Genomic DNA, 26773 nt, shown 5'->3' with positions numbered 1-26773 from the left:
TCTTTACAATCTCTCCTCATGTGACAGTCCCTCCATCCCAGGGATTAACCTCGTGAACCTACGCTGTATTGCCTCATTAGCAAAGACGTCCGTCCTCAAATTAGGAGACCAAAACTGCACACAATACTCCAGATGTGGTCTCACCAGGGCCCTATACAACTGCAGAAGGACTTCTTTGCTCGTGTACTCAAATCCTCTCGTTATGAAGGCCAACATGCCATTCGCTTTCTTCACTGCCTGCTGTACCTGCATGCTTACTTTCAATGACAGGTGTACAAGGACACCAAGGTCCCATTGCACTTCCCCTTTACCTAATCTGACACCATTGACATAATAATCTGTCTCCTTGTTTTTTGCCGCCAAAGTGGATAACCTCACATTTATCTACATTATAATGCATCTGCCATGCATCTGCCCACTCATTCATCCTGTCCAAGTCACCCTGTAACCTCCTAACATCGTCTTCGCAGTTTACACTGCCACCCAGCTTTGTGTCATCTGCAAACTTGCTAGTGTTACTTCTAATTCCATCATCCAAATCATTAATATATATAGTAAATAGTTGCGGCCCCAGCACCGAGCCTTGCGGCACTCCACTCTCCACTGCCTGCCATTCTGAAAAGGACCCGTTTATTCCTACACTTTGCTTCCTGTCTGCCAACCAATTCTCTATCCATGTCAATATCCTATCCCCAATATCATGTGCTCTAATTTAACTCACCAACCTCCCCTGTGGGACCTTATGAAAGGCTTTATGAAAGTCTAGATGCACCACATCCACTGGCTCTCCTTCATCCATTTTACTTGTCACATCCTTAAAAAATTCCAGAAGATTAGTCAAGCATGATTTCCCCTTCTTAAATCCATGATGACCTGGACCAATCCTTTTACTGCTATCCAAATGCGTCATTATTACCTCTTTAATAATTGACTCCAGCATCTTCCCCACAACCAATGTCAGGCTAACTGGTCTACAATTCCTAATTTTCTCTCTCGCTCCTTTCTTGAAAAGTGGGACAACATTAGCTACCCTCCAATCCACAGGAACTGATCCTGAATCTACTGAACATTGGAAAATGATCACCAATGCATCCACAATTTCTAGAGCTACCTCCTTGAGTACCCTGGGATGCAGATCATCAAGCCCTAGGGATTTATCAGCCTTCAGTCCCATCAGTCTTCCAATACAATTTCTTGCCTAACGCAAATTTCTTTCAGTTCTTCTGTCTCCCTAGATCCTCTGTCCTCTAGTACATCTGGGAGATTGTTTGTGTCTTCTTTAGTGAAGACAGATCTGAAGTACCTGTTCAACTTTTCCACCATTTCCTTGTTCCCCATAATAATTTAACCCATTTCTGCCTTCAAGATACCCACATTTGTTTTCACTAATCTTTTTGTCTTATCATACCTCAATAAGCTTTTACTGTCCTTCTTTATATTCTTGGCCAGCTTTGCATTGTACCTCGTCTTTTCAGCTCCTATTGCTCTTTCTGCTACCTTCTGTTGTCCTTTGAAGGTTGCCCAATCCTCTGGCTTCCCGCTACTCTTTGCTATGTTATCCATCTTTTCTTTTAGTTTTGTTCCATCTCTAACTACCCTTGTCAGCCATGGTTGCCTCATACTCCCCTTAGAATCTTTCTTCCTCTTTGGAATGAAATGATCCTGCATCTTCTGGATTATGCCCAGAAATTCCTGCCATTGCTGTTCCACCGTCATTCTTGCTAGGATCCTTTTCCATTCAACCTTGGCCAGCACCTCTCACATGCCTTCAGGGTCCCCTTTGTTCAACTGCAATACTGTCATTCCTGGTTTAACCTTCTCCCTCTCAAATTTCAGTTTTAAACTAATCATATTATGGTCACTACCTTCTTTACCTTGAGTTCCCATATTAAATCTGGTTCATTGGACAACACTAAATCCAGAATTGCCTTATCTCTGGTAGGGTCTAGTACAAGCTGCTCTAAGAATCTATCTCGGAGGCACTCTACAAACTCCGTTTCTTGGGGTCCAGAACCAACCTGATTTTCCCAGTCTACCTGCATATTGAAATCCCCCATAACCACAGTGGCATTACCTTTGTTACATGCCAGTATTAACTCCTGCTGCAACTTACACCCTATATCCGGGCTACTGTTTGGGGGGGGGTGTAGATCTCCCATTAGTGTCTTCTTACCTTTACAATTCCTCAACTCTATCCACAGTGACTCTGCATCATCAGGCCCTATGTCACCCGTCGCAAGGGACTGAATTTTATCCCTCACCAATGGGGCTACCCCACCTCCTCGGCCCACCTGTCTGTCCTTTCTTTGGGATGTATTACCCTGAATATTCAGTTCCCAGTCCTGATCCTCCTGCAGCCATGTCTCTGTAATCCCCACAATGTCATATCTACCAATCTCTAACTAAGCCTCAAACTCATCCACTTTACTTCTTATTCTTTGCGCATTCATATATAGTACTTTATATAGTACTATATATAGTACTTTTAATCCTTTGCTCATCTCGCCTTTCACGTCGATTCCTATTACACTTGGCCACTCTCTCCTATTCCTTCGTGAGCTTTCTGTCCCGTTAATTCTGGGGTCTTTCTTAACTTTTCCTCCACTCTCTTTCCCTTTAACTCCATCCTTGTCTATCCCATTTGAAAGACCCCCCCCCCACTATTTAGTTTAAAACCACCCCTGTAGCAGTGGTAAACTTGCCTGCCTGAATGCTGGTCCCCCGCCTGTTGAGGTGCAACCCCGTCCCTTTTCTATAATTCACCCTTCCCGCAAAACAGTTGTCTAAGATGCTGGTTTAAACCGAAAATAGCCAAAAAAAGCTGGATGGAGCAATTCAGCGGCACAGGCAGCATCTCTGGAGAGAAGGAATGGGTGATATTTTGGGTCTTCAAAAGAAGGGTCTCGACCAGAAATGTCACCCATTCCTTCTCTCCAGAGATGCTGCCTGTCCCGCTGAGTTACTCCAGCTTTTTGTGTCTATTTTACTTTATGAGATGTCTTTCAGATTAAATCTTGAACCAGGGCTCCATCTACCTGTTCAGTTCGATGTAACACACCCACAGGCTCTTTTCAGTCATGGATGGTGAGTTATCTCCAGCAGATTTGCCAGCAAAAGCAGATAATCTGGGCCTTTTGTCATATCTTTCTAATGCTAATTGGCAGCTCTTTTTGCCTGAAACTTTTTTTTGTGAGGTGTATTAGAATGCATGAAGCCAAAAAATACGCGCAAGCAAGTTATGTGTTTAATATAAAGGTACCGATACCAAGCTAACTATTTCTTTTGACTTAAGGCCTGTGTGATCAGTGCAGGAAAAGTGATGCCGGAGTAAAAGTAAAATACAAAGTGCCGGAGTAATTCAACATGTCAAGCAGCATCTGCGGAGGGAATGGTTAGGCGATGTTTTGAATTGGGAACCTTCTTCAGTCTGAATGTAGTGGGAGGAGATAGCTGGAAACAGTGTTGGGGCAGGACTGAGCCTGGCAAGTGATAGGTGGACATAAGTCAGGGGGATCGTTGGACAAATAGGTGGACGGAGGCCAGAGATGTAAAGGAGACAAAAGGGTGTCAGAAGACGTACAGGTATGTAGGTTAATTGACTGGGTAAATGTAAATGTAAAAAATTGTCCCTAGTGGGTGTAGGATAGTGTTAATGTGCGGGGATCGCTGGGCGGCGCGGACTTGGTGGGCCGAAAAGGCCTGTTTCCGCGCTGTATATATATGATATGATATGATATGATAAGAGAAGAAGTGGAGTGAAATGTAAATCCAGAGGGAAGGATATAGGGGAAAAAGAATAGTGGTGAAGCAGGGGCAGGATTGTTGGAGAAATAGATGCACACCAGGGGTTTGGGGCTCGGGCATGAGAGAGGGGGGAAGTGGCTGTGACTTAAAATTGGGGAACTCAATGCACATAAGATGGATTGTAAGCTACCCAAACGGAATATTAGGTGCTGTTTCTCCCATTTGCTTGTGGCTTCTCTCACACAATGGAGGGGGGCCAGGAGTGAAAGATTGGTGTGGGAATGGGAAGGGGAGTTAAAATGGTTAGCATCCAGGAGTGTTAGAAACCATTGGTGGACTGAGCACAAGTGTTTGGCGAAACAGTCGCCTGGTCTCTCCTTGGTCTCGCTATTATAAAGGAGGGCGCATCGGGAGCACCGAATATAATAAGACGGGGTTTGAAGAGGTGCATGTGAAACTCTTGTCTCCTTTTGGACCATAGGGATCTGTTCTGAATCAGAGGTGACTTGCAAAAGAGGGATAGACAATAGACAATAGACAATAGGTGCAGGAGGAGGCCATTCGGCCCTTCGGCCCTTCGAGCCAGCACCGCCATTCATTGTGATCATGGCTGATCATTCTCAATCAGTACCCCATTCCTGCCTTCTCCCCATACCCCCTGACTCTGCTATCCTTAAGAGCTCTATCCAGCTCTCTCTTGAATGCATTCAGAGAATTGGCCTCCACTGCCTTCTGAGGCAGAGAATTCCACAGATTCACAACTCTCTGACTGAAAAGGTTTTTCCTCATCTCAGTTCTAAATGGCCTACCCCTTATTCTTAAACTGTGGCCCCTTGTTCTGGACTCCCCCAACATTGGGAACATGTTTCCTGCCTCTAACGTGTCCAACCCCTTAATAATCTTATACGTTTTGATAAGATCTCCTCTCATCCTTCTAAATTCCAGTGTATACAGGCCTAGTCGCTCCAATCTTTCAACATATGATAGTCCCGCCACTCCGGGAATTAACCTAGTAAACCTACGCTGCACGCCCTTAATAGCAAGAATATCCTTCCTCAAATTTGGAGACCATAACTGCACACGGTACTCCAGGTGCGGTCTCACTAAGGCTCTGTACAACTGCAGAAGGACCTCTTTGCTCCTATACTCAACTCCTCTTGTTATGAAGGCCAACATTCCATTGGCTTTCTTCACTGCCTGCTGTGACTGATGCACTAGGACACCCAGATCTCGTTCCTAACTTGACAACATTCAGATAATATTCTGCCTTCCTATTCTTACCTCGAAAGTGGATAACCTCACACTTATCCACATTAAACTGCATCTGCCATGCATCCGCCCACTCACGCAACCTGTCCAAGTCACCCTGGAACCTCATAGAATCTTCCTCACAGTTCACACTACCACCCAGCTTTGTATCATCTGCAAATTTGCTAATGGTACTTTTAATCCCTTCATCCAAGTCATTGGATGGGTTGCACCTGAACTGGAGGGGAACCAATATCCTGGCAGGCAGGTTTGCTTGTGCTACTCGGGTGGGTTTAAACCAGATTGGCCGAGGGCCGTGATCCTCTGCAGGACTGAGGCAAGTGAGAGGCTGGAAGTCAGTATGGATTGTGATGACCGGGCGGTGGACAGAATAGATAGGAGCATGGCAGGGAGTGAGAAAGGACTATTAGATTGAATTGCACTTATTTTAATGCGAGAGGCCTGACTGGTAAGGCAGATTAACTCAGGGCGTGGATAGGTACATGCGACTGGGATGTTGTAGCCATTACAGAAACCGGGTTAAGAGCGGGGCGTAACTCGCAACTTAATGTTCCAGGGTATAGATGCTACAGGAGAGATAGTAGGGGTAAAAGACGAGGGGTGCTTCTTTCCTGATTAAGGAAAATATTATGGCAGTAGCCTGAGATTACATTACTGATGGTTGGACCAGTGAGGCTTAAGGGCCTGTCCTACTTAGGCGGTTTTTTAGGTGACTGCCGGCGACTGTCAAAGTCGTAGTAGATCGCCAAAATTTTCTTTTACCCGCCGACAATGACCACGACAATGCCGAGTCAGGTCGAGATTACAGCGTCTTCGGAAACATTGCGAAATTCCCACGCTTATCAATGCTTCTCCGGCGTCCTAATTTTCGCTGAAATCACTGACAAGTTGGTAAGTACTTGAGAGTTTTGAAATATAACATCTTGCCCGGGTTACTTGAAAACCAAGCTTCACGGTAATAAGGCATAAACTGGATTGACTTCCAGTTTACTAATAGCAGTATTAAGAAATTTAATTTTAAAAGTGGTTAAATGAATTTTTGTGCGGAGTGTGGGCATTCTTAGAAAATGTACGCGAGGTGCATATCTGGTTTCTGGGTTGCATATCTGGGTTGGGAGCCTACTTTAAATGTAATCGCTGATGGCCATAAACATCGTGAAAATACCCACGCTTACCTGACCGTCAAACTGTCGCCTCCAATGTACCTGCCAAATGTCCTGATGGTCAATAAATTGGTTAAACACAAGTATTTTATGGTATCTTCAAATGACTTTACTTAATTTAATATTATGTGCTTCTAAATGCATCTAAGAGAACCTAGCAAACCTGGGGACAGCATGCGACAGCGCCCGCAATAAGCAACGATACCTGGCCACAAGCCAGCTGTCGCCGAGAAATTTCATACCGGTTGATTTCCCAGCGACGCGCCGAGATCCACTACCATTCTTTGAAGACTCCTCACGATCATGCCCGTGACACCCCGGCGAACTGTTGGCGACAGCCTAGTCGCCGGCAATCGCCTTAAAATCGCCTAAGTGGGACAGGCCCTTAAATGAGTGGAGCCAAGAAAAAAAAAAAAGATCACCTTGTTGGCAGTATACTATAGGCCCACAAATAGTCAATGGGAATTAAACGAGCAAATATCTCCCCCAACAATCACAGTCCATCATTCATCTGTACTCTACAGTCAATTTACTACTACTCACACTTTTGGGATGTGGAAGGAAACGAGAGCGGAAAAGAACATCCATGCGGTCGCAGGGAGAACATGTAAGCTCTCCACAGACAGCACTAGATGGCCAATGCTGTGAGCAGCAACTCTCCTCTGTAATGCCCATGCACCAATGCTATGCAGCTTTTACATTTATAACATTTTTTATTATTTTGCCTTATTTTAAAGATAGAAACATAAAACAAGTCTAGTTGAAGTCAGCAGAGCATTTGTATGTGTAGTTCTTCTTCACTTTGCTCTATTTATGTCTCATCAGTGTTTTCCTCAAAAAAATCTTCAAACTTTCCTCTTGTTGGATAATGTATGCTCTCGGTGTTGTTTTGAATCTCTATTTAGACAGGGGAGGCTGTGGTATTCTCCAGTGTTCAAATTGCAAGGAACAATTGTAATGATGAAAATGTTTACATCTCAGTACTGATTTCTAGTTACATCATTGTACACAGACAGCGGAGTAGTATTTGTTTGGTGTTGTGCGCTAAAGAAAAAAAAATCAATTTCTTTCTCAAGGCCATTGGGCAAATTATCAAAGGATTGGAAACAAAAAGTTGCTCAGAGAAGCTCACAAAAGTACTCGGACTTTTAAAGACAAAACTGAAAAGGAAAAGGTTGTTTTCATAGGTAGACAAAATGCTGAAGTAACTCAGCAGGACAGGCAGCATCTCTGGAGAGAAGGAATGGGTGACTTTTCGGGTCGAGGCCCTTCAGACTGATGTCAGGGGAGTGGGCAGGATAAAGATAGAATTCAATCTTTGTCCCGCCCACTCCCCTGACATCAGTCTGAAGGGTCTCGACCCGAAACGTCGCCCATTCCTTCTCTCCAGAGATGCTGCCTGTCTCGCTGAGTTACTCCAGCATTTTGTGTCTACCTTCGATTTAAACCAGCATCTGCAGTTCTTTCCTGCACAAGTGGTTTTCATAGTTCCTTTTCCATTGTGACCATTTCACAGTCACTGAAATTCAATTGAAATGTTGTCACTCAATTTAACATAGGCAAAACGTATGTCAATTAGTGCCTAGTCAGACTGTATAAATAAAATAGATGCAAATAATGGCCAACACAATTTATAGTGTTGGCTGAGGGATAAATTGGAGCCAAGGTACCAGGATTACATCCCTGCGTTTCTTCAAAATTCCCCATGAGGTCCATTTGGTACACCTGAAAGAGATAATGAGGCCTCAGTTTAAAGTTTCAACTGAATGTTGGCACATTTTGGAGGGTTATACATTTTGTTATCTGTTTATTTGCTGAGAGCATCTGTTTGCAACTGGGAACAGAGAGGAGAGACTTGTCAAGATCAGCAGCTGCAGTAAATGTAATGTGAAAGGGTCACTCCCTGGAATGATTAAACTGTGATTTCAGCAAAGGAACCAGAACCAGACTGGCTTTTGGTCCCAAAACTGAAGCAATTCAGAATGGAAGGGAATTAAACTTAATCATGTGATTGTTTGGTGCTGTAATCTTGGAGCACAAAGATTTATGCAGTTTCACTAAGTGCTGGCAATAATGTGATATTAGTCATCTTTCAGTGGATAGATTAAGGTCATAAGTGATGGGAGCAGAATTGGGACATTCGGCCCATCAAATCTACTCCGCCATTCAATCATGGATGATCTATCTCTCCCTCCTAACCCCATTCTCCTGCCTTCTCCCCATAACCCCTGACACCCATACTGATCAAGAATCTATCTATCTCTGCCTTAGAAATATCCATTGACTTGACCTCCATGACCTTCTGTGACAAGGAATTACACAGATTCACCACCCTCTAACTAAAGAAATTCCTCCTCATCTTCCGAATGGAACGTCCTTTAATTCTGAGGCTATGACCTCTTGTCCTGGACTCTCCCACTAGTGGAAACATCCTCTCCACATCCACACTATCCAAGCCTTTCACTATTCGGTACATTTCAGTGAGGTCCCCCTCATTCTTCTAGACTCAGGTGTTCACAAGCCCAGTGCCGACAAACGATTGATCAGGGGCAGGAAATGTGGATGTCTGTGGGAAAGGTTGGATAATTTACCAGCATTCCTTGTGTACCTCTCCCAACTCTCCCACACACGATGAAGAGGAAAATATTACTTGAATATTAAAATAATGGCCAGAATTAAATAGAAATCTAGCTTTTACCATCTATACAAGCTCACGTTTAAATATGGATTCTTTGTGGTCTATTTGCATAGGTTTTCAACTTCAATTTGAAACCCAGTCCTTCATTCAATATATCTTCTTGAATTCTGACATGCGAATCTGTACAATTTTCACTTAGCTGCACAAGGTAATAGAGTGCTTTCATGAAAGGTTCTAAATAGTGCATCCTTTGTGGGAATTGTGGAATGTAAAGTTGAGAGAGGGCATGTGTGCCACCATATTATCAAGATGAAACACATCACCACGGGCTATTCCTGATTGATAGTTCTATTTATAACTAGAACACATGATAGAAAATTTTATTTTGTATTAAAAATAAAGTTCAGAGTGTGCACTGTAACACGGGGATGAAGTTTTACTTTTTCTGACGAGATTAAAAGATTACATCTGGAATGCTTCTAATTAAACATGAGTCTATTAACAAATTTAAATGTTAAGTTTCTATTTGGGAAGCAGTAAGATGCATTTTAATTAGAAAATGTTGTTACTCTGGTCTCTCCCACTGTGTTTGCTTAAACCAGATCACATCTGTAGCATGTTGGTTTCATAGATGGTCATTAATCTGAGGCTTCAGTCTCTATTCAAGATCCCATTACTTTATCCACTTGGCCTGGATATGGAGGTGCCTCTCCCTAAGCCACAGCACCCTCAGTTTGAACGATGAAGTGTCAGTGGCGACTTGGCCTCATTTAGCCTCTGTTGTGCCTGTTTTTTTTTGTGTGTGTGGCTGGAAGCACAAGCAAATAGATTGAGATAGAGCCATAAACTGAACACCATTATTATAAAGGCAGTAACTCTCAACTAATGGTAGTGTCAGGGTAAACAAGGTATCAGAGTCACAGCATGTGATGCAAACCACGTCTTAAAATTACCCTGCATACATATGCACCACACTGGTTCTCCTGGTAAAAGAAAATAAACCGACACAATCAGTGAACCTATTCACTTAAGCTATTTACACAGATAGACTTGTTCAATTAATTAACCAGAATAAACAGTTATAAATTCAACCTCTTATGACTCAGTCATTTCTTGAGCCCATTGTTCAATATACTCTTTACCCTCATCTTTACTGAAATATCCAATTCAGTTACATGTAACTCCTTGGAGCACGTCCCCTTGTAAACCCCAGGCCTCTCATCCTGGTCTACACTTGTAGCTACAAAGTAATGTTCTTCATGCCAACGATTGCATTTTATTACATTTATTTGCAAAATGCTGGAGTAACTCAGCAGGTCTTGACCCGAAACGTCACCCATTCCTTCTCTCCTGAGATGCTGCCTGACCTGCTGAGTTACTCCAGCATTTTGTGAATAAATCGCATTTTATTACATGCCATTTTCTTTGTCTCACCTCTGAGCACAAAACTGTCCACATAAAATTTACCAAATAATCCAATGGTTCTAATCAGTGGCCACAATAGTTAAAACAGTCGGAACATTACTAGAAACTATGAATCTGTACTTTGGTTGCTTTAAGTGGTCTTTGTGGCTCTGCTATGTACACCTGTGTCCTGACTCCCACACTGACTCATTATAAACACAAGGCCTTTCCAATTTCCGATTGTCACTATTGGAGTCACAGAGTCAATTCCTCTGACTTTCACACCCTGTCAAAATATCTGATGATATGAGGCTTTTCCTTACCGCCAACTCCTTTCTCAGAAATTGGAATTGCAACCTTCAAAAATTTGGTCAATCACACGGTTATCTATGCAGATAGCCTTCTTGGGGGGGGGGGGAGGAAGGTCTGGATCTGAAAACTGAACCCTCTGGATGAACTGTAACAGTGATTAGGGGCTTATTGTGGATGAGTTTCACTGCATGACCACAGTTATGGGCTTCTCGCCAGTTCAAAGAAGCCAAATGTTTAACCACCCAACATAACTGGCGGCAGTAATGGGAGATCACACCCCACTGCAGCTCCCTCATTACAAAGGCTTCGAAGAAGGCCCACAGGCTCTTATAAGAAATCCAAGTATGACCTCAAGAAGGCCATCAAGAAAATGAAGAGACACTATCAGTTTAAACTGAAGGACCATATGTAGACTGTGGGCAGCTGTGACAGGGCTTGCATGTTATTATGTCCTATAAGGGGAAACCAAGTAGCTCAAGTGACAGCAATGCATCATCCTCAGGCGAGCTCAATGCTTTCTATGCTCACTTTGAAAGGAAGAACATCAATGTATTTACTCAGGACTCCTCATAGCCCCTGACAACACTGTCTCTGAGGCCGATGTAAGAAAGTCCTTCTGAAGCGTGAACCCATGAAAGCATTTGATCCCAATGATGTATCTGACCTACGTTCTTAAAACTTGCACAGATCAACTGGCTGGAGTTTTTGAGAAGATCTTCAACCTCTCATTACTAAGGTCCGAGGTTCCTACTGCTTCAAAATGGCATCTCTAATACCAGTGCCAGAGAAAAGCAAGGACGTGCCTCAATGACTACTGACCACTGGCACTAACGTCAGTGATGATGAAGTGCTTTGAGAGGTTGGTTGTGATGCATATCAATGCCTTAGTAAGGACCAAAGATTGTCAATGCCTCTTCCTTCTTCGAAAATTGAGGAGATTCAGCTTGTCTCTGAATAGACTGTTGAACTTCTACAGGTATGCAGTGTCTGGTTGCATAATGGCCTGGTGAAACTTAAATGCCCAGGAACAAAGGAGGCTGCAGAAAATGGTGAACATTGCCCAGTCCACGCGGATATTGATTTCCTAATAGATAGATAGAAACATAGTAAATAGGTGCAGGAGTAGGCCATTCGACCATTCGAGCCAGCACCACCATTCAATATGATCATGGCTGATCATCCAAAATCAGTACCCCGTTCCTGCTTTCTCCCCATATCCCTTGTTTCCATTAGCCCTCAGAGCTATATCGAACTCTCTCTTGAATCATCAAGGAGATCTACAGAAAGGCAGCAATTATCATGATAGACCCACACCTCCCTGGCCATGATCACACCTCACTCCCTCCTACCCCATCGGGAAGAAGGTACACGAGCCTGAAAAATGTGACCTCCAGATTCAAGAACAGTTTCTTCCCATCAACCACCAGGCTTTTGAACCACACTGCACAATCCAAACCAAAATCAATCTTCATTAACAATCTACTGTAGATGTGTTTTGCTTGCACTGCGTACTTGCATCTTATTGTCTAGTTTCCTAGTATTAATATTGATTTATTATGGATTTCGAGTAGGTCGATGGAAGTCGTCTACATGGATTTTAGTAAGACATTTGATTAGGCCCCCCATGGTGGGCTGATCCAGAAGATTTGAGATGTATGGGATTATCAATGACTTGGCCATAGAAATTCAGAACTGGTTTACTGACAGAAGGCAGAGGCTTATGGTGGAATGGCAATATTTAAAACTGAGGTGAGAAGAAACTTTTTCACCCAGAGAGTTGTGAATTTGTGGAATTCTCTGCCACAGAAGGCAGTGGAGGCCAATTCACTGGATGAATTTAAAAGAGAGTTAGATAGAGCTCTATGGGCTAGTGGAATCAAGGGATATGGGGAGATGGCAGGCACAGGTTACTGATTGTGGATGATCAGCCATGATCACAATGAATGGCGGAGCTGGCTCGAAGAGCCAAATGGCCTCCTCCTGCACCGATTTTCTATGTTTCTATGTTTCTAAGTGTGAGGTGCCACACTTTGGGAGATAGAATGTAAGGGGAAAATATGCAATGAATGGTATGACCCATAGCAGCATTGATGTCCAGAGGGATTTTGGGGTCCGTCTATAACTCCCTGAAAGTGGTCGTACAAGTAGATAGAGCAGTAAAGACAGCAAATGGTATGCTTGCTTTCATAGGTCAGGGCATTGAGCGTAAGAGTCAGGGCATCGTAAAGCAGCTTTATAGGACATTGGTTGACCCACATTTGGAGCATTGTGTGCAGCTCTGATTGCCTTATTATGGAAAGGATGTGGAGGCTTTCGAAAGGGTGCAGAGGTGGTTTACCAGAATTATGCCTGAATTAGGGGTTTTAGCTCCAGGGAGAGGTTGAACAGTTGGATTGTTATCACTGGACCCACTGTAGATTGTGGGGTGACATGACAAGTGTATACAATTGCAGGAGGTGCAGATTAGAGGAGGCTTTTCCAAGGATGGAAAAATCAAATAATAAAGGGCATAGGTTTAAGGTGATAGAGGCAAAATTTAAAGGAGATGTGCAGCCAAGTTTTTTTGCAGAGAGGGCGCTGAATACCTGGAATGTGCTGCCATGGATGGTGATTGAGGCAGATATGATAGTGGCATTTAAGAGAATTTTGGATTGCCATCGGGTGGGAATGGAGGGATATGGATTATGTGCAGGCAGATGAGAGTTGGTCTTGGCATCTTGTTTGGCACAGATATTGTGAGCCAAAGAGCCAGTACTTGTGCTGTACTGTACTAGGTTCTGTGATTTGGTATCTGTTGAGATGTGGCCCCAGAAGCAGTTCTTCATTATATTATTTTTATAAATCTTCCCATGCTTCACTAATGATTTAACTTTATTGTTATGGCAGAAATGTGTATATTTACTGATGATTGCAAGTTCTGAATTTTTATTCCTATTTCAGCAGATCTGTCCAACGTGTACTGAGCAGGCCATTTGGTTTGATACTAGACATAAATATTATTTGTCACTTAAGAACCAGCCAATCTATATAGCTAAAGTGGCAAATCCAAAAACCTTGATATTGAATGGCATTGCCATTGCTAAATCACTGACAACTTTAGTAAGTCACCTTTGACCAGGCACATAAATGCATCAGCCAAATGAAAGCTAGCCTTTCACAACTGGTTAAAACCTGGGCATCCAATATGGGTCAACTCACCTCTTGGTTCCTCAATGCTCTTCTACAATCAATAGGCCAAAACTTAGGAACATAATAGAATAGTCTCTCCGTTGCTTGACTTGCACAGCTTCAGCAGCACAAGAAACTTAGCACCAAACAAGACAAAGTAGCCCACATATTTGACTCTCTGTTTATTCCATGTTCCCATGTTGTTAGTGCACCATTGCTGTAGTGTGCACCATCTATAAGGTCCTTCACTGCAGTTCTATGAAGCCTTTTTGAGAGTGTCACCCAAATCTGTGTGTCCATCATCAGGAAAGACAGGAAAATCAATCACTTTGCAGAAGCATCACCCCCAAGTCACACACCATTCTGACTTGGAAACCTGTCACTATTCCCTCAATTTGCCTCGTGAATAAATCTCGAATACTAGGCAGCCACGGTGGCGCAGGGGTAGAGTTTTGTTACCTTACAACACTTGCAGCGTCAGAGACCCGGGTTCGATCCCAACTACGGGTGCTGTCTGTATGGAGTTTGTACGTTCTCCTCGTGGCGGCGTGGGTTTTCTCCGAGATCTTCGGTTTCCTTCCACACTCCAAAGACGTACAAGTATGTAGGTTAAGTGTATGTGTAAATTGTCCCTAGTGTAAGTAGGAGAGTGTTAATGTGCGGGGATCGCTGGTTGGTGCGAACTCGGTGGGCCGAAGGGCCTGTTTCCGCGCTGTATCTCTAAATTAAACTATCAATAAAGGTTCATGATGGCAACTCTCCACCATCGTCGTAACTGAGTTTGTCTAATAAGATTATTTCTGAAGAATATTTGTTGATTGGAAAGGTTTACTAACTGAAACTATCTAGAGTTTTGGCAGATATATCGGGTACATATTAAATGCAAAGCAGTCTCTGGTAGTTGGAGTGATATGTGTTGATAAAATTGAATTGATTTGCCTTCAGATTAGCTACGCTCAGCTCCTGAATTTGCCTTTTATCCACTATGAGTAACACCTCCAAATCACACCCCTTTCTGACATGAAAGCCTGTCGTCATTCCCTCAATGTACAATCTTGAAAACACCTTGAATTCCCTATCTATGATGGTTCAAAATGGCAACTCACTACCATGGCTGTAATTGAGTTTTCTTATAAGATTATATCTGATGAATTTTTGTTGAGTGGAAAGGTTTACTGACTGAAGATAGATTTAGGTCCTCGGGCTAAAGGAATCAAGGGATATGGGGAAAAAGCAGGAACGAGGTACTGATTTTATATGATCAGCCATGGTCATATTGAATGGCGGTGCTGGCTCAAAGGGCTGAATGGCCTACTCCTGCACCTATTTTTATATGTTTCTATGACACTGTCTGATATATCAGATATATATTGAATGTAGAGCAGTCTCTGGTAGTTGGATTATTCTGTGTTGATAAAATTGAGTTGATTTGCCCCCAGATTACCTTCTCAGCTCCTGAGTTTGTCTTTTGTCTATGCTGAGCGACGGAGAGTGGCCTCTTGAGTGAGTTTGACCGACCCAATCTAATAATGAAACATTGGGCTATCATAATGAAGCTGCTGCACATTAACAGCCACTCACTCAATCCTCATGTGCTTTCCACAGCCATGAGATTTGAGGTGCATTGTTGGGTCAAAGCAGAGGAAAGAGGGCTGAAAGTAATTTCTCAACTTTGTCACATGATGCACAATAGACTGCTTCATCCCTCAGTCTGTCCATCTGTCATTTTTAATGAGAATGTATCCCAGACAAAAAAAAAACCGTTAAAAATGGCTGTCTTGAAATTGTATGTTATGAATGATTGAAGCCTTCCTTCCAGCAGAGGACATAATGTTACGGTACTCTGACCGAGGTGAAATTGCACGTCGATGTTTTTAAGCTTTATGTTCTGCAGAACTGACGGCTTCCCTTTCTCTTTCTAGTCTGGGCTCCAGCGTGCAGTTCTCGTGTGACGAAGGCTATGAGTTGCAAGGGTCCAAAAGCATCACCTGTCTGAGAGTGACTGACATGTTTGCCGCATGGAGCGATCACAGACCATTCTGCCGAGGTGAGAAATCACTGACAGTCGCCCGTCTGAGCTGATGACTCGTTTTCACCTTCACAGTTGTTCCAAGCCATTATTCTTCCTCATCCCTTCAATTTTGTGAATTGATGTGTCCTTCGTATCAATGCATGATTGAAGGAATGGGGACTGAGAGAAAAATTAATCATTTTAAGTAGATGGGCGGCAATAATGGAGTAACTGCGGATAAGATTCTACTTTCAGCAGCTGCCAAGAATTTCAAGTTGAGAAAGTGTATTTTTCACAGCTAATTAGCTGTAATTAAATGTTATGGCAGTATGTTTTTTTTAAATTTAATTTTACTGTTTTTGACATACATGTTAGCCATCAGCAATTTACCAATGCACAAAGGTGGGATTTTAATTTTCAATTTTATTTTTGATAGAATACAGGGAGATCTATTGCTGCATTCCTAAGAAACCTTGCATGATAGACAACCGGGTTATAAAACAATTGTCATTGCCCAAGTGTCAATAGAAATAATTGCTTGTTATTTTCAATGGCCCTCTGTGGTAAAACTGTCAGATATATTCTTAAGAGACAATGCTGTCTGATTACGACAGGGAGATTACCTGGAAACATTTTTTTTACCCTCAATGGTTTTTTTCCCCCAAGACAGCTTTGTTCCTGCTTGACAACTTCCAAAGTAACCTTCAAGTAGTTCTCCAGTTCCTATTTGAAATCGTGTTTTTACCAATTTGGCCCACATGGTACAAGCAGTGTTCTCGAATTCATCAATCACGTTATATCCTCTTAGCATAATTAGTCAAACAGTTATTGAATCATACAGCATGGAAACAGGCCCTTTGGTCCAACTCGTTATAGCGACCAAGATATGGACCATTTGTCTCTAAACCTTCCCTGTCCATTGGTATTGGTTTTGGTATTGTTTTATTATTTTCATATGTACTGAGATACAATGAAAAACTTTATTTGTGTGCTATCCAGTCAAACCACACAGTACAGTACAGGATCGCAATCAAGCTCCACACAAGTATACAGGTAGTGCAGAGAGAAAAATTCCAGAGTGCAGAATATAGTGTTGGAGTGTTAGAGTGTTATAGCTGCAGAGAAAGTCCAGATTAAAAAAAGTGAAAGGGACATGTTGGGAGATTGGAACTACACCCTTAGCTCATGAGAGGACTGGCCAGTAATTTGATGACAGCGGGGAAGAAGCTGTTCTTCAAAAAGTGTTTGGACAGATACTTGGATGCATTTACCACGGATTGGCATCATGGTCAGTCTGACAATGTGTGCTGTACATTTCTATGATTATTTCTCAGGTTTCCTCCATATTATCAATTGATGTGGTTAACAATACTTCCATATTGCTGTAAAGGTTTAGTGTTGTGGGATTTGAACTCATAACCTCGACTGAGACATGGATGTGCTTTTTTTCTGAGCTAAGGCGAGCACTTGATACTTTTAATTTTTAGTTTACCATTTGGAAAGTATCAGCAAAGTATTTCATTGTTTTCGAACTGAAACCTTTTCGAAGGGTCTTCATCCTGAATCATAGACTCTGTTTCTTTTTACATGGATGCAGACTTTACCTGCTGAGTATTTCTAGCAGTTTCATTTTGTTTTGTATTTATTACCGCGTAACCAGTGGATTCAGCAATATGTTGGAGGGCAGTTAACACTTTTTCTTCTGAACGTTTGGTTGAGATACTATAATTTGAATTTTCATCTAAAGACGTAAATGTTTTTCACTGTAAAAGCAATATTTCAGCTCAAAAATAATTAATGAAGTGCATCTTCAGATACATATTTTAATGATTTATTGACATTGCAACGCTACCTCATGGGGCCCCAAGTAAAGTACTATTGCCAATGATCACATATGAACAGACAGCAAATCTGTTTGTCCCAGTGGCACAGCAGAGAGGGAAGCACTGAGCTTTTGTATTTGTATTCAGGAATGGATTGTCGGCTTTGAGAATATCCACACATGATTTGGATGGAGAGCTCAAAATATTTTCTTTTCATTCTGAATGTAGATGGGGAGTAATTCTTGGAGTGTTAATAAGCAGGAACCTTCACCCGAAAGCAAGACGTTTCCTAGAAATCTTCACATTGCAAAAGGAAGTGCAAAGTCAAATTATTCCCACAGCAAAGCTTTCAATATTTAAAAAGCTTGCAGGAGATGGATAATCCACCTGAAGAAAGTTCTCGTAATGTGATTAATTAATACAAATGTCAGCTCCCCATGCTGTATGAAGATAAGGGCTACTTTAGTTTTCAAAATCCAAAACAATGAATCATCTGCTCATTAACGGATCATTCTGTTTGCAACTATAAATGCAGGAGTGTTGTGCTTCTGACTTGGGGATTCAAAGCTCAAATTTGACATCAGCTTCAGATTTACTAGCTTAGTGGGTTGAAAAATTTCTCTCTCACATCGAGAAGATTTGGTATGAAGCAAGGATTAGGCTTGTGAAGATTTGGCCAGGTCATGTGGGAGTAATGATGGCAAAACTATCTTTTCACGTTGTGTTGCAAAGTTAGAGTTTAGAGTTTAGACTCTAAGTTTGCAGCATGCAAACAACCTTACAGCCCACCAAGTCTATGCCAACCATCAGTCACCCGTTCACACCATTTCACACATTCTCATCCACACTCGACATCCTAGGGGCAATTTACAGCAGCCACTTAATCTATAAATCCTTTAGGATGTGGGAGGAGACTAGAGCATCTGGAGGAAACCCACACAGTCACATGGGGAAAGTGCAAACTCCACACAGACAGCACCTGAGGTCAGGATGGAACCTGGATGTGCGGGGATCGCTAGTCAGTGCAAACACTCAAGCCACAGGGCCTGTTTCCGCGGTGTATCTCTAAACTAAACTAAACTAAATTTTTAGTTTAGATACAGTGTGAAAACAGGCCCTTCGACCCACCGAGTCCACGCCGACCTGCGATCCTCGTACACTAGCACTATCCTACACAGTAGGGACAATTTACAATTGTCACCAAAGTCAATTAACCTACAACCCTGTACGAGTGTGGGAGGAAACCGGAGCACCCAGGGAAAACACACACGGTCACAGGGAGAATGTAAAACTCCTTACAGGCCGCACTCATAGTCAGGATTGAACCATGTCTCTGTAAGGCAGCAACTCTACCATTGCGCCACCGTGCCGTCCACAAACTGTACGCAATACACCAAATGCGGCCTCCGAATAGCAGCCAGGATGTAGGGTACAAATTACTTCAGGAGATAGAAAAGGCACATGGGAAAGGCAAAGTTACAATGGTTATGAGGGGGCAGATGGAGAAAACCAGGTTGGCACTGAATTCCAAGAGAAAGAATCTGTAGAATGCCTATGAGATAGCTTCTTAAAGCAGCCAATGGATGTGTCCACTGAGAATAAAAGCGATTCTGTATTTGTTGTGCAATAAACCAGATTTGATAGGGAGCTTGAGGTGAAGGAACCCAAAGAGGCAGATTATAGCATGATAGAGTTCAACCTGCAGTTGAAGAAGGAGAAGCTGAAATCGGATGCATCAGTATCACTGTTGAGTAAAGGGAACTATCAGAGAAATGAGGGAGGAGCTGACTAAAGTTGATTGGAAGGGGACTCTAACTGGAATGACAGCGGAGCAGCAATTGCAGGAGTCAGGAATTTCTGGCAGTAATAGGGACGATGAGTATCTTTTAATCTCAAAGAAGATTAAATGTACTAAGAGGAGAATGAAGCAACTATGGCTGACAAAGGAAGTCAAAGACAGCACAAAAGCAAAAGAGAAGGCATTTAATATGGCAAAGATTAGCGGGAAGCTTAGAAGGATGATGGGGATCTCATTGAAACCTACCGAATAATGAAAGGCCTAGATAGAGTGGATGTGGGGAGGATGTTTCCAGTAGTGGGAGACTCGAGGACAAGAGGACACAACCTCAAAATAAAAGGGCGTACATTTAGAATGGAGATGAGGAGGAATTTGTTTAGCCAGAGGGTGGAGAATCTGTTGAATTCATTGCCATAGACAGCTATGGAGGCCAAGTCACTGGGAATTTTTAAAGAAGAGATTGATAATTTCTTGATTAGTAAGGATGTCACTGGTTGTGGGGAGAAGGCTGGATAATGGAGTTGGGAGGGAAAAATAGATCAACCATGATCGAATGGCAAAGCAGACTCGATGGGCCAAATGACAACATTCTGCTTCCCTGGTCACTAGGACTCATTGAGACTATATTGCAAGAGCTCTTTGATCAACTGGCAAAGTGGCCTTTCCAGTTACTTCCATTTGGGGGGTTTCTGTGGCAGTTCTTCCAATGGATAACTACGCATTATACGTTTTATCCAGTTTATTTATTTCACCAGGACCCATCTGGAATATATATTTTTTCTCAGCACTTTGTAAAACAGTTGAATCTAAATTTTGTTTTTCCATTATTTGAGTTTGCTGATGATGCAATCCAGTGAAGTTAGTGGGGTCCAGTTTATCTGCACCACTTTTAATAATTCTTACCACTTATTCTGTCCCTGCTGAGCTGCCTTTTCTCCATTCTCTCAGCTTCCTTCATCTCTGGGTTTTTTTCTGGACCCAAAGTCTTGTTACCAGTTCATTTAACTTCCTCATGTTGGAAGGAACTGCAGATGCTGGTGTAAACCGAAGATAGACACAAAATGCTGGAGTAACTTAGTGTGTTAGGCAGCATTTCTGGAGAGAAGGGATGGGCGATATTTCCTGTCGGGTCTGAAGAAGGGTCTCGACCCGAAACGTCACCCATCCCTTCTCTCCAGAGATGCTGCCCGTCCCGCTGAGTTACTCCAGCATTTTGTGTCCATCTTCCATTTAAATTCCTCTGTCATTGTTCAAAGTCAGACAGTAGTATATGAAATTGTAAGCAGATTCTGAATAGGATTGCAATGATGATTGAATCAAGGCATACCTAACAGAGCATAGTGTTGTCCTTCTGCTTGCTCTGGGACCTACTCTCTCCTTATTGCTGCACATTATATGATTTATTGATAGCAACCTATATCATAAACTCATATTGTATATAATTTTTAAAACTTTTGTGACATTGCTCATCCAAATTCACAAATAATTATTCGTCAAAGAGTGACGGCCAAGTGCTGCCATTGTATTAATTTTATCTGCAGACCAATATAATACCTTGAAATGGATTTAGATTTAGGAGATTATTTGTCATAAAACAGAAGTGAAAGAACTGTAATTGTGGCACAGTAAGGGCAAAGATTTAATGAACTGTGAAACATCTTTTATTGTTGAATATGACAGCACTTCTATTGCTTTGGAAATGTCTCCAATCTATTTTAAAGTTGCCACTTACATGAGCCGCTCTCATCCCATGTATAGTGTGTTTCAGCAGAAATGAATTGCGATAAGGTTTAGCAGCAATTGACTCTGTACGGATTTAATGATAGCTTAATGATATTAAGGCAAGCTTCTATTCACAGTGATAAATAATTCTTAATACTAATTGAGCACTGTTCTGAATAATTTCATATTAATTTTTTTGCAGCTCAAGTCTGTGGTGCCCGTCTGAATGGACCTGCTGGAGTTATTACTTCCCCCAATTTCCCGGTTCAATACGATAATGATGCACACTGTGTATGGGTGATTTCTGCCTCTGATCCTGACAAGGTAGGTCCTTTTCATTTTACATAGCATGCATTTTCATTCTTCCAAATGGTGTATGCCATTTAGAACGGAGATGAGGAAGAACTTTTTCAGTCAGAGAGTGGTGAAGGTGTGGAATTCACTGCCTCAGAAGGCAGTGGAGGCCAGTTCGTTGGATGCTTTCAAGAGAGAGCTGGATAGGGCTCTTGGGGATAGCGGAGTGAGGGGGTGTGGGGAGAGGGCAGGAACGGGGTACTGATTGAGAGTGATCAGCCATGATCGCATTGAATGGCGGTGCTGGCTCGAAGGGCTGAATGGCCTATTCCTGCACCTATTGTCTATTGTCTATTGTATGAGATTTGGGGACATGGGGAGAAGGCAGGAACGGGGTATTGATTGAGAATGATCAGCCATGATCATATTGAATGGCGGTGCTGGCTCGAAGGGCCGAATGGTCTCCTCATGCACCTATTGTCTATTATTTATTGTCTATTTGGTTGAGCAACACACCATTCCTTGGAAAAACCTTTTCCTGCTTGTTGATTCTTTTTCCCTTCTTTGTGGGAAATAATTATATTTTCCAAAATTTGGGTGATACCTAGAAATGTTAAAGGTAATTGGAAATGTTAAAGGGAGTTTACGTTGGGAAATAAAAAGGTAATTTTCAATGTTCAAAGTAACGCAAATGAGATTTCCTTGACCATGGCCCCTTTTACCAAAGGAAGATTGCTTTAGTATAACAGCTTTTGATATCTCGTGATGCACCGAAATGATAAATTAAATTAAATGATATGTCAGACAAGATGCTTTTATATGATTTAAAAAAAATTATTTGCACTCATATTTGAAACGTAGGAAATATGGCAACTAGTTTTCACACAAATTGCCACAAAGAGCAATCTGATCGTTAACTCGTAAACTTTACTTTGTGATGCTGGTTGAGATCCATGTATTAGCAAAGATCTGGCGAAGAATCCCTGTAGACCATTAAACCAGTGCTTAGGTGGTAGATGAAGGCCAGGATCTTTCATCCAAAACCTAGCACTACCAGCAGTTCAGTGGCTCGCTAGCACCGGCATGAGTTACCAGACCAGAATAAATGTTCAAGATTGGGTTTGAACCTGTATGCTTCAGATATGGAGGTCAAAGTAAACCATTGAGCAATGAGCAATGCATAATGGAAAGTATTTGTTCAGCTGGCTCTCCATTCTGCACTGGATCACATGGACAATATAAACACATACATCAGGCTCTTGTTCATTGACTGTAGCTCTGTGTTCAACAACAACATCCCAAACATCATCCCTTCCAAACCTGTTTCCAAAGTTCAGGAAACTGGATATCTTTGCATACTTTTGCATCTGGATCTTTCTTCATCAACAGAATACAATCAATATGAATTGGCTGCAACACTTCCTCCCCACTAACCATCAGCACGGGGGAGCCTTAAGGCTGTGTGGTCAGTCCTCTGTTCTACTCACTCTTTTCCCCATGACCGTGTAGCCAGTCACAGTTCCAACCACCTTTAAATTTGCCGACAACACCACTGTTGTTGGACAAATTATGTGTAATGATGGGTTTAGGAGGGAGATCGATCATTTGACTGAATGGTGCCAGAATAACAACATTGCTCTCAACGTCAGTCAGGCCAAGGAGCTGATTGTTGATTTAGAAAGAGGAAGGCTGAGAATCCACAAACCTACCTCAACCGTGGAGAGAGTCAAGAACTTCATGTTCCTGTGTGTGCAAATCTCTGATGATCTGTCCTAGATCCAGCACATTAATGCAATCGTAAACAAAGCTCATCCACACCTCTACTTCCTTGGAAGAGTGAGGAGATTCAGTATGTCGATCAATACTCTCTCAAAGTTCTACAGGTGTAGGTAGAGGGCATATTTACTGGTTGCATCACGGCCTGGTTTGGCAACTTGAATGTGCAGGAATGAAGGAGGTTACAAAGTGGTGAACACTGCCCGGTCCATCACAGGTACTGACCTCCGCACTATCCTAAGGATCTATAGAAGGCACTTACCACAAAAAGACAGCCAGCATTATCAAGGACCCACATCACCCTGGCCACACTCTCATTTCACTTCTGCCATCAGGAAGAAGGTACAGGAGTCTGAAAACGATCTCCAGGTTCAGGGGCAGCTTCTTTCCAACAACTATCAGGCTATTGAACGCTACTAACACCAACTATGAACTACATACTGTCTTGGTTGCACCAATATTGTTTTTTTTAATTTAACTTTTTTTGTTTATCATGTTATCTACTAAATACTGTTTTTACAAACCTGGTATGCTGCTGCAAATAGGAATTTTGTTCTGTTTCAGTACATATGACAATTAAACACTCTTGACTCTTGAGCTGTTTCCAGCATCTGATGGTAGATTGTGATGTCTGGGTACAGTACCTTCTCTATTCCTGCCTTCTCTTGTACTAATCTATCCCTCAGTGTATAGAGCTCTCGCTGGGATGATTATGCCATGTTTTCTCTGTTCTCAACCATATGACAGCAGTGCTGTACATATGATCGCAGCTACAAAGGGAAAAGTGTGAGGTTATCCACTTTGGTGGTAAGAATAGGAAGGCAGAATATTATCTGAATGGTGTCAAGTTAGGAAAAGGGGACGTACAACGAGATCTGGGTGTCCTAGTGCATCAGTCACTGAAAGGAAGCATGCAGGTACAGCAGGCAGTGAAGAAAGCCAATGGAATGTTGGCCTTCATAACAAGAGGAGTTGAGTATAGGAGCAAAGAGGTCCTTCTGCAGTTGTACAGGGCCCTAGTGAAACCGCACCTGGAGTACTGTGTGCAGTTTTGGTCTCCAAATTTGAGGAAGGATATTCTTCCTATTGAGGGTGTGCAGTGTAGATTTACTAGGTTAATTCCCGGAATGGCGGGACTGTCGTATGTTGAAAGACTGGATCGGCTTGGCTTGTATACACTGGAATTTAGAAGGATGAGAGGAGATCTTATCGAAACGTATAAGATTATTAAGGGGTTGGACACGTTAGAGGCAGGACACGTGTTCCCAATGTTGGGGGAGTCCAGAACAAGGGGCCACAGTTTAAGAATAAGGGGTAGGCCATTTAGAACTGAGATGAGGAAAAACTGTTTCAGTCAGAGAGTTGCAAATCTGTGGAATTCTCTGCCTCAGAAGGCAGTGGAAGCCAATTCTCTGAATGCATTCAAGAGAGAGCTAGATAGAGCTCTTAAGGATAGCGGAGTCAGGGGGTATGGGGAGAAGGCAGGAATGGGGTACTGATTGAGAATGATCAGCCATGATCACATTGAATGGCGGTGCTGGCTCGAAGGGCCGATTGGCCTCCTCCTGCACTTATTGTCTATTGTCTATTGTCTATGCTCCATTGTTGAAAAAAAAATAATGCTTTTGACCTCTTAAAAAGTGTTTTGTTTGTTTTATCACACACACCATGTCAGACATGCTGGATTATTACAAAAATAGCCAAACCACCATGAAATATGACATACATTTTAACATGTATTTAGAACAAGAATCACAAGATAATGATGACAAGCAGGAATTCCAATCCAGTTGCATTGTCTCTGGTTGGGATCAGCGAAGTCAACACTAATTTGCAACATAGTTCATCCTTCCAGAGAAGTAAATGTGTGTCCCTTCTGTCACTTATTCCTTCACTATTTCACATGTTTCAATATGCTGCCTCCCCTGTCAAATATACAACTGTGTGTATTGGTTTAGCTTTACCTAAGGGCTATGTTTAACCTTGAAAGATTCAAAATGGGAAAAGTAAGGCTCTTAGGAACACTTGTCCGAAGAAGGGTTCCGACCTGAAACATCACCTGTTCTTTTTCTCCAGAGATGCTGCCTGACCCGCTGGGTTACTCCAGCTTTTTGTGTCTATCTTTGATTGGAAAAAATAGGCCAGCTCTGTAGAGGATATCCAATCTGCATTGGCGTGTGCGTGAAAATCTATGGGATTTATAAAAAGTTGAAACAACTTTTATGAAGTTTACTCATGGCTCAGTCATCTTGAAAAGCCATGGAACTGAATATCTTGACAACTTACAATGTATATTTAGGAAGCTGATTTAAATACATTAAAAATAATAATATGTGGTAACAGTCATGGAGAATAATTGAAGGAATAATTTACATTTTAATTAGGACTTTTAGAGCAGGTAATTCAATCATCGGGACTGGGAGTTCAATCAGAAACCCAACAGGAATCTTAGGTGGGAATGACCTGGCAGCTACCTTCATTGCTATTTTCCCACATAAAAGCATGAGCATCATTGTTATCTATCTAATAAACGATTATCTCTGTAATTAAGAAATTAATTAAAGACATCTTAATTAGTGCTATGACCAATTCCTTTTGGCCATCAAAATAATGCACATCAGATTATAATTATTAACTCAAATTTTAGGTGATTGTAAGAAATAATTTAAAATCTATAAACGCTTTTCAGTTGCCAGCCAAGGTTGCAGCGAAAGAATCTGACAGACTGCCATTAAACATATAGGAATTTTGAACTAGTATAATCCACCCCCTGCATTGAATAAAGTTCTAGAATGGAGCTATCTAATGGCTTTGCAGGTTAGCTCATTTTCCAATAGTATGTTGCATTGATAGAAACATTGAAAACATAGAAAATAGGTGCAGGAGGAGGCCTTTCGGCCCTTCGAGCCAGCACTGCCATTCATTGTGATCATGGCTGATCGTCTCATTTGGCATGCCCTGTTTGGCATAATTTTATGCAAGACAAAACCATGATGGGCTTTCTCTTCAGACCAAGCCTGCATCGGAGTCATTGACAACCAAAAAAATAGGCCGAGCTTCCCTAAGTTTCATTTTTTATTCACCCTATCTCCATTTTTGATGTTCACACTATCTTCGTTGTCCAAAGTGTGCTTTCGTTGTAGATTCACATTGACTTCATTCCTTCTTGAAGGTTTCTTTCTTAGTTCAGGGTCTCTTCATAGTTTTCCACTTTGCCTCCTCTGTTTCGTTGCTATGAAAAGTTTGTCGGTTGTATTAGCTGAGTAAAATGCTTCTTTGCAAACCCATCATTATTCTTTTGCATCCCTAGAATTATCGCTTTATAAACCAAATCAGCTGCTTTCATATATTTATAGCCAGAATGACAGACTTTCCCCACTGCATGTTACCAAGCCATCTCTTCATATCTCCTAGTATAAGAAAATAACTGCATGTGCTGGTACAAATCGATTTATTCACAAAATGCTGGAGTAACTCAGCAGGTCAGGCAGCATCTCGGGAGAGAAGGAATGGGTGACGTTTTGGGTCTATCTCCTGATTTACACAATTTACTCTCAACTGAAGTAAGCTGGAGGCAATCAATAATGATAAATTTACAGAATATATTCATCAGTCGTGGGAGTGGTATTTGCAGAAGTAATTAACTTCCAT

General features: G+C 42.0%; 1 protein-coding gene across 2 annotated transcripts in view; it reads left to right on the top strand.

Annotated features, from left to right (window-relative positions):
* The window catches only part of csmd2 (CUB and Sushi multiple domains 2), a 1532573-nt gene that overhangs the window by 1036433 nt on the left and 469367 nt on the right, over positions 1–26773 (top strand). For both annotated transcript variants that reach the window (XM_078423311.1, XM_078423310.1), the window contains 2 exons: positions 15621–15745; positions 21255–21376. In XM_078423311.1, the coding sequence (XP_078279437.1) occupies positions 15621–15745; positions 21255–21376 (247 nt within the window). The remainder of the gene's footprint in view (positions 1–15620; positions 15746–21254; positions 21377–26773) is intronic.

Source organism: Rhinoraja longicauda, chromosome 27 (assembly GCF_053455715.1).
Source record: "Rhinoraja longicauda isolate Sanriku21f chromosome 27, sRhiLon1.1, whole genome shotgun sequence".
Classification (NCBI taxonomy): Eukaryota; Metazoa; Chordata; class Chondrichthyes; order Rajiformes; family Arhynchobatidae; genus Rhinoraja; species Rhinoraja longicauda.
The sequence above is the reverse complement of the archived record's forward strand: the minus strand, read 5'-3'. Positions and strand labels throughout refer to the sequence as shown.